This window comes from Vulpes lagopus, chromosome 13, assembly GCF_018345385.1.
Source record: "Vulpes lagopus strain Blue_001 chromosome 13, ASM1834538v1, whole genome shotgun sequence".
Lineage (NCBI taxonomy): Eukaryota > Metazoa > Chordata > Mammalia > Carnivora > Canidae > Vulpes > Vulpes lagopus.
This window is the reverse complement of record NC_054836.1, coordinates 61,163,808-61,172,810: the sequence shown is the minus strand read 5'-3', so window position 1 is coordinate 61,172,810 and position 9,003 is coordinate 61,163,808. Positions and strand designations below refer to the sequence as shown.

At 44.6% G+C, this 9,003-nt stretch overlaps 1 protein-coding gene across 1 annotated transcript; it reads left to right on the top strand.

The window, feature by feature from the left end:
- The first annotated feature begins 2,015 nt into the window (after positions 1-2,015).
- On the top strand, positions 2,016-8,751 carry LOC121474832 (high affinity immunoglobulin epsilon receptor subunit beta-like). Its single transcript, XM_041727957.1, has 7 exons — positions 2,016-2,199; positions 3,419-3,542; positions 4,069-4,203; positions 6,105-6,161; positions 6,683-6,838; positions 7,186-7,284; positions 8,168-8,751. The coding sequence occupies exons 1-7, from the start codon at positions 2,138-2,140 to the stop codon at positions 8,264-8,266; spliced, it is 732 nt and encodes a 243-aa protein (XP_041583891.1). The 5' UTR covers positions 2,016-2,137; the 3' UTR covers positions 8,267-8,751.
- The last annotated feature ends 252 nt before the right edge of the window (positions 8,752-9,003 follow it).

Genomic DNA, 9,003 nt, shown 5'->3' with positions numbered 1-9,003 from the left:
AACAGTTCCATTAGTAACATGCAAATTGGTGCATGTTTATTTTAAGTAAATTGAGCATCCGGTTGGAGAAAACAGTTGTTCAGACGAGATCTGAAAGCAAATTGTCTTCTGGGTTTGGAGAGTAGCGAGTCCGATGTGTAGTGAGAAAAGCAACTGCTCCTGGAAACAAGGTGGTGGGTGGGAGGCGCGTGCAAGTGGCTGTGCAGGCCCCGCGGTGCAGGAAACGTCTCTCCGTTATCTCTTTCTTTCAGACAGAGGCGTGGCTGAGACTCATCTTGATAATTCTGCCTCCGCCGCGCACACGCACACACGCACACACACCAGCATCTTGGCACACGTTTCAGTGTTCCCAATTGTGAAAGACGGCGCCACGTGCTCACGGACTCAGCTGTGGGTGCGTGATTGGGTCAGCATCTAGGGGGGGGGCGCCGGTGAAACCCGGCTATGGAGCAAGCGGGAGGCCACAAGGTGTGTCTCGGTTTTTGATTTGCAGTTTGCAAGTTTCTGTTGAGAATTCTCACAAAACAGTGTCCTGTCCAAACCCCGAAGACCATCCTCCGTTTGTTTCCCGTCCACATCTCAAGCCTAATTTCCGATTAATTGCACATAAGGCGCGATGACAGGCTCCCAGGACATCCCAGCAGCAGGCGTGTCCCTCAGGACTTTTGCCGGCAGATGTGGTCTCGTTCTGCACATGAAAGCTCCTGAGGGCGCGATTCCAGGGCCTGGCTCACAGGACACTTTCTCGAGTTGGGCATCCCCCAGCAGTAGGACCGCACCCCCTCCTTCGTGCTCTTCATGCTCCGGCAGCGTCTGAGGTATTGGTGACATGATCTCACTTACCTCTGTCCTGCTCTGCCAGCTTTGGGAGCGAGCCGGCGAGGCTGGGCCATGGGGTCCTCCTCTGGCCGCTCAGTGACAAGGCAGTGCCTGGCCCCAGCCCCACGGCCCTTTTGGATGAACGTGTGCGTAAAGACTTTTCATTTCTTAATTCCAACAACACACTGACTTGACCCCCAGGTTCCCAAAGACACGGTGGGAAGATGGCAGGGGTTTAGTGCATTGCTGTCGTGTGTCTTCTGATGTCCTCTGGGTACACGTAGCCTAGAGGAGAAGGAGGAGAAGTTTCATCACATCCAGGGAGGTAGTACATGTGCATTTATAGTGTCTTAACAGTGTAGGGAAGAGCCACTCAAGGTTATGTCTAAATTCAACTGAAACAAAAGGACCCGGAATCTATGGATCTCACCTGTGGATTCATTTTGCCACGTATTCCAAATTTTTAAGTTATTCATGCTATTAAAATGAACATGTCGTTGAGCTCTGGCCCTATTCAGATGCCCTGCTCCATCCAGGGCGGCCTAGATCTACTCACAGGATCATCAGGCTCACGTCCCTTGGTGCTTCGTGGCCACAGCTCCGCCATCGTCAAAATCAAAGCAGCCGAATCGGCCTAATGTTGAGGAGCCAGGGGGTCCTCCGTGTGGACACGCAGCTCCCGCGTCTACCAGGAGTGGCCGGAGCCTTCCTCCTGTCCGGTCTCAGGGCCCATCCGCTGCCGAGGGCCATGTAGACAGTGTCCAAAGGCCAGGCAGAGGGAGGAAGACGAGTGTATTGAAGTCAGAACCAAATCCAGAGCCTCGGGCTGAGACCCGCCGGCTGGCCGTGCTCCACCGCAGACGGTGTGTGATGCGGCCTCTGCCCTATCCAGGGAGCACGGGCTTTCCCAGCGGCACCTTCGGAAGACTTCTGGCACAGAAACGGCCACGTAGAGAAGGTTCCAGAAGAGGAGGCCATCTCTGTGCTCTGCGACTCTCTCTCACCCTCTCAGTCTCCACTAACCTGTTTCATTTGCTGGTTCTGTGATTGTGCTGGTCTCAGGAGAGTTATTCTCCAGAAGTCTCGAACTTCCTCACCTCCCACCACTCCCTGAACAGTCCCTCGGGTTTGTTCCTCATTCTAACAAACAAAAACAAATAAAAAGCCCTATTTCTCTTAATCAGCTGGGAAACTTATCTGACCAGTGTCTTCGGTATGAAGATAGTCATCGGTGTCACGGACAAACCCTAACGGGCGGAAGCCCCCCCAGTCACTGCAGCAACGTCCTTCCCTGGCCCACAGCTCAGCTAACGAGAAGATGGAGCCAGAAAACAGTGGCAGGGCAGGCCTTGCTCTCCCGGACCCGCAGGGACCCTCCAGGTAGGTACCAACTACTGGTTTTCTCCTATTCCCAGGGAACAGAGATAGTCACAGGGCTGGGGAGACGCCAGTCCATGGATTTAGGCATGGACCCATCTGGTTTAATTAACATATGGAGTATAAAGGAGCTTTTCGCTGACTTTGCCAGTGGTTCTGTCTGGGTGATGGGGAGGAAGGTTTTAATTCAGTTGTGCACTAGGAATAAAGTTTTCCTACAACAAGGGCTCATATTCTGGGGTTGAGGTAGGGGAGTTCGTCCTACCAAAGGGGATTTCTTGCCTCTGCATTTTATGTCTGTGAAGGGAGACTTTCCAATGTGACCTGGGGCACCTTCCTGGTCACTCTTTGTGAATCTCCAGCTGTGGGATCCTGCCCCACTGTTTAGAGGGAAACATTCTTGAGCCGGGTTGGTAGAGGGGCACGATTCAGGTTTCACTTGCATTCTGAGGATGAGCATGTTATTAAGAGTTTCATTTTAAAGTCTTTAGAGAGGCTGATGATAGAGCCTTGAGAGTCAGTATTGGATTGAACACCATTGCAAAATATTAAGTATATTCCAGGGTTTTAGGAGGGGCAGTATCTCCAATTAGCCTTCTCTGAGGATGAAAACAAGAAGAGAGCTTCAACTAATCCTTCAGAGCCATTCCTTTGGGCACATTTTATCATTGACAAAATGTATTTTTGTATTAAAAAGACTGGGAGATACCTAGGTAAGCATGCCTGTTTTTATTTTTCCTCATCAGCATGGATCACTGGGAAAGAACTTGGTAGTAACCGTGAATCAAGACTTGGCTCATTTTTTTGTTCCATTTTGTTCATCTCATCACCGGTTAGACAGTGATCTTGACCACCAACCTTGACCCTCTGAATCTTAGCTTCCTATACATTTTAATGAAGATTTTATTTTATTTTATTTTATTTTATTTTATTTTATTTATTTAAGGTTTATTCATTTATTCATGATAGAGAGAGGCAGAGTTGGGAGAAGCAGGTTCCATGCAGGAAGCCAGACTTGGGACTCGATCCCGGGACTCCAGGATCACGCCCTGGGCCAAAACCAGGTGCCAAACCGCTGAGCCACCCAGGGATCCCCTAATGAAGATTTTAATTGCAAGATTGTTTTTGAAAAAATAATCAAAATCTCCCCTTTCTGTCAGTTGAGAACTTTTCACAGAGAGAGAATTTTTATCAGGGCTGGATTTCTGTTTAAACCTCACAGCGCACCTGAAATTGAACTTTCAGAAGTACCTCTCCGTGAAAACCCCTTACTGGAGAAGCCTGGCTCATCCCCACCGTGCCATACGTGGCTGATGTTTCTGAAGAGGGAGCTGGAATTTCTGGGGGTGAGTGAACATCTGCCTACCTCAACCAGAGTGGGACCGGCTCTAGGAAAGAGTATTTGGGTACATGAACACAGTTTCCCCACTTGAATTCATGAGGCTGTAAAAGCCTGGTAGACGAAGAGGTGATACTGGGTCTGACTGAGTGGAGAAAAGCATTTCCTCATGAAGACTAGGGTAAGAATGGCAAGTGGGATCTGCCAACTGTGGTCAGTTGCTCTTGGATTAATATCATTAATATCCAATTAATAATTTTTGTCTGCACCTCGATGGAAAGCACAATAGTTGCTTGTCCACTCCATGTAAATAAAGGCATATGGAAATGTATTGGCTGCCCCTGCATCAGGTCACGCCTGTATCCACTCTTAGAGTGGCCAGGTGATACTGGGACATGCTGCATTTGAATTCTGTCTCAGGACTGCCTAAGACACCAAAGCGATTTCTCATATTTGGCCTCAGTCAAAAGGAATTTGATGTGATCTTGGGAAAATACCTTCTTATTTTACAAAACATATGCATTTTTTTATAGGTAACACAAATTCTGATTGCCTTGATATGTCTTTGTTTTGGAACAATTGTCTGCTCCGTGATCAATATTTCAGAATTTAAGGAAGACATTTTTTCATCATTTAAAGCAGGCTACCCATTCTGGGGAGCAGTTTTTGTGAGTAAATATCTACAGTTGCTTTGGAAATAATACTGCGCATAGCTTTTCTCTTGTCTCGGCCAGGTCTAACCAACCATTTACTCCAGTATTTAGGGTGTATGAACATATTGCGGTTTACAAAGCACTTGGGCTAAACACGTTAGCACACTTTTATCAGATGAGAAACCTGAGATTGATCAAACTTAAATGAATTGCCCAAGGGGCACTTAGCTAATAAAAAATTGAATCTAAACTTTCAGAAACCAATTCCAGGAAAACATCCCTAAACCTATTCATCGATCAAGTTATCTCCATGAGGTCAGGGGGAAGACTGAGGAGGTGAGGAGAGTAAGTTGAAGTTAGGTCAAAGGCATCTGATGAACTACTACATCCTAGAAACTCCTTTAGGTGTGTTCTCACTATGTCTCCTTTAATCATTGTGCTATTTCTAAACTAGAGGACTGAAGGAGATCATAAAAATATATGGCTTTATTGACGTGTAATTGGCATGCAATCAATTGCACATGTTTAAAGTCTACAACCTGATACATCTTGACACGTGTATACATGTGATAACATCACATCAATATAAGGAACATCTCCATCACCTCTAAAAACTTCCTTGCGCCCCTTGGTAATCCCTCCCTCTGTTCTCTGTCTTTCCATCCTCAAGCAATCACTGATCTGCTTTCTGTCACTTCAGATTAGTTTGGATTTTCTAGGGTTTTATATAAAGAGAATTATACAGCATATTCTCTCTACAATCCGTCTTCCTTCACTCAGCACGATAATTTTTTTTATTAACCCATGGTGTTTTGTATCAACATTTCATTCACAAGGATATATTTTAACTCTAAAAAAATATCACATTAGCTTGGCACTCTGCTAAACACTTAGGACTCATCAGATTGCCTACCTGTGTTCATGACTCTCCTCGAACCTCTGCCATATTTTATTCGACACTTCTCTCTATTGTCCTTCATTCCATACACTTAGCTTATTAGGTGTCTCTCAACCCATCATACACTCTGAAACTTTGAAATTGTTTTGCATCTGTGCCATTAATTTATATTTTCAATAAATCTTTTCCCATGTACATTTTCATAATTATTATGTTTACGCAACATACGTCAGATTCGAGATACATGCCACAAACACATATTTCTTGCCCAGAGAGGCTGACACTCTAAGACCCAGGACACTCATACAGAGAAATAATTACGATAAATTGGAATCATTTTATAACAGTCATGTACCAGGTCTCCCAGACCTTGCTGCTCTGAAAGTAACCCATGGATTGTTAGGGTCAGCATCACCTGGGAGGCTGGTAGAAATTAAGAATCTCAAGCCCCCTTCAGGACCAACTGAATAAAAGTCTGCATTCTGAAGCAGACCCATAAATACAGAGAAAAAAACTTGTGGTTGCCAGAGAGGAAGAGGTTGGAGGGATGGGCAAAATGGGTGAGGGGGAGTGGGAGGACAGGCTTCCTGTTATGGAATGAATCAGTCATGGGCATAGAAGGCACATATAGTCCATGGTGTTGCAATATTAGGGAACACAGTCAATGGTGTTGTAATAGCGTTGTATGGCGTGACGTGAGCTACACTTGTGGTGAGCACAGTGTAGTGGGTAGGTTTGTGGAGTCACTATGTGGTACACCTGGAACTAACGTAACATTGCAGGTCAACTATACTTCAATTAAAAAAAATCTGTATTTTAACAATACTGTCACATGATTCCATATGCACGTTTAATTTTGAGAAGCACTCTATAGGAAATAAGACTAAGAAAATAGCTTATAGGGAATATTAACTCAGCTTTAAAGAGTTCTCACAACTTTACCTTATATTTGGAAGATGGGGCTGAAGAGGAAATAAAGGGCAGAGACTCACTGTGTTTTTCCCTCTTCCTTTTACAGTTTGCTATTTCTGGATTTTTGCCAATTATGTCTGAGAAGAAACATGCTACATATCTGGTGAGTTGCCATTCTGTCTTTATCCATCCTTGAGAAGATAAGGACGATGGAATTTTAGGAGTCTTGAGGGAGACGTGTCATCATGTCTCATATTATGAGTGAATGTGGATATGTGGGGTTCTTTTCCCCATATTTTGTGTTGGATATAATCATTAAAATATCAGTTGTCTTCTTTAGAAAACAATAAAGCATAATTACCTTGGCACTTGCTTAAAAAATATCGCCCCACCAGGCCTTGTCCCTGTAAGGACAATCAGATGATCAGATGGATGATCTGTTTCTGGTTAAAGGAGATTGAGGAGGATGGCGTGCGTCCACATGGGTCTTCCCGAACACAGACCCGCAAGAAGGTTATAGATGTTTGTTAAACAATGAGGATGTTTCCAAGATTTCCTTTTTTAATTTACATTTTGAACCAATGCAAAGTTTATTGGGTGCAACCAGCCCTAAAAATACAGACAGGGCTGTTGAACGCACTGGCAGGTGGGGGCTCAGGCCTGCGTGCTGTCCTCCACCATCAGGCGTGGGGAAGCCTGGGAGCCAACACTGTCAGCAGCATAGCTGCAGGAATAGGAATCTTCATCCTGACGGTCAACCTGCAGAGGAGCTCGGCTTACATCCACAACTGCCAGGAAGCTCGCAGAGACGACTTCTGCTTTGTGGCTTGTTTTTCCACAGTACGTATTTCTTGTGAGGGGGCTAAGGTCTGGGTCCTACTCTAAGTACAAGCCCTCTCCTTTCCCACGAACGTCGTCCTTTGCTGTAACCTCTATCACATAGTGTAGTGTTCGGGGAGGGGAGGGGGTTCATGGACAAAGATGCTGGCTGCCGCCCCCTCCCCAGCTGGGTTCTGTGAGGCTGGAGTCACCCACCTTGACCTCCCTTTTTGTGGCTTTCCCGTGTATGTGTCACTTCATTGGGAGTGATCACATCGGGGTGATGAAATCAGGGGCTTCTGTTAGGAACACACCTTTGGGGCACCCGCCTTGTGACTCTACTTGTCTTGTTGGTTACTGTTCAACAGGAAATTGTGGCGATGATCCTGTTTCTCACTATTCTGGGGTTTTGCAGTGCCGTGTCACTGACGATCTATGGAGTTGGAGAATTAGTCCAAGGGAACAAGGTAAGTAGAGGCCTGATAATCCTGAATGACAAGCTGAAGCAGTTGAGCTTCATTGCTTAAAAATACAGCTTGATTTCCTGGAAACTTTCTTCTAGAACATTTTTTGTCCATGTTTTAGTATGTTGGTTTCCAAATCTATATTTTAAATCACACTTTCCACTCATAAGAGCGCAAATCTCATAGTATAATCCTCATGACTAAGGGTTAGGAGAGTAGAATCTTCATAATTTTAGAAAATGCAGATATGCTTCTAGATGTGCTGAGCATGAGAGACGAATATGCAGTATCATATGATGGAAACACTTAGGTATCCGGGTTCATTTTCTCTTCCAGCGTAGCTCCCTGATATTTGTTCCTGCTTTTTCCTTTTTCTTGGCTTTTACTTTCGTGCTTGCTCTGAAGCCTCAATTTTCTTTCCTTCCTAATTCACGACTACCAGCTGCATTTCCACTTGCCTTACCCATCATTACACCTTCAATGCATGAGAAAGAACCACCAATACCTGATGTGCACACACTTACTCAGATCTTCCAGATGATACACACTCTCTCCATCTGTCCACTTGCCTGAAACATTCAACTGGTGGCTTTTTTTTTTTTTTTGTATATAACTTTCCTCCAAAGATAAATAAGACAGCAGATATACCAAAGATCAGACACATAATAGTTTCTCCAAGCTGTTATTGATGGATGTAATTTCTTCTGGGCCCACTTGGCCAGCCAGTCTGGTTTGATTTGTTGGAGATAGGGGGAATAATCACAGTGAAATGAGAGAGAGTATGAGACTCAGAAAGGCAAAAAGAGATGATCCAGTTCTTGCAAATGAGTCATCTAGTGGCAGAAAATTCCTGGTGATTGATATTAAATCATTTTTCCCTCATCAGATTGTAGAAGATCGTCTTTATGAAGAATTAAACATATATTCACCGATTTACAGTGAGCTGGAAGACAAAGTGGAGGAATCTTCTCCCGTTGATTCATAAGAATCAATGTGTTCAGAACATTCTCACAGCAAAGGGTCTAGAATAAGCCAAGATCTTTGTTAAAGGGGCTACAGGCAAAATTTTGATTCTTGTCTATGATCTGCTCATTTTACATTAGGATTTATTCTCCAAGTGGTATATGCTGCCTATTTTTCTGTTCACCTAAAATTCCCCCTCCCCACCACCCACTTATGGGTATGTGATAGACTCCTATTTTTCTTGTTTTCTATTGCTCTCTTGTGTAGCAACTTTTATGGGAAGTCAACATGTAGTCAGCAAGCATTTACTCTGTGCCTATAACTGTACAAATAGAGGGAACAAGTGGGAGGCTGGTTGAGAGCTGAGTTAAACTTTCTGTTTCGGAACACCTGGGTGGCTCAGTCAGTTAAGAGTCTGACTCTTGATTGCAGCTCAGGTCATGATCTCATGGGTCATGAGATCAAGCCCCATGTCAGGCTCCTCACTCAGTGGGGAGTCTGCTTGGGATTCTCTCTCTCCTTCTCCCTCTATCCCTTCTTCTGCTCTCTGTCTCCCAATCTCATAAATAAATATATATAATTAAAAAAAAAACTTTGACAGTTTGATAATATTTGGTTCTTAGCCCTTTTCAGAGTTCACAAGAGCTACACACATGTGTGATACATGTCCCCCTCCTGGACTGGAAATGCCTAGAGGGCAAAGCTCATGCAGCAAATGTACACTGAGGACCAATTAGGTGTTTGAAATTTCCCACGCTT

Coding starts and splice junctions, on each gene's coding strand:
- LOC121474832 (XM_041727957.1), top strand. CDS start 2,138: ATGGAGCCAGAAAACAGTGGCAGGGCAGGCCTTGCTCTCCCGGACCCG. Junction 2,200..3,418: donor GACCCGCAGGGACCCTCCAG/GTAGGTACCAAC, acceptor TAAACCTCACAG/CGCACCTGAAATTGAACTTT. Junction 3,543..4,068: donor GGGAGCTGGAATTTCTGGGG/GTGAGTGAACAT, acceptor ATTTTTTTATAG/GTAACACAAATTCTGATTGC.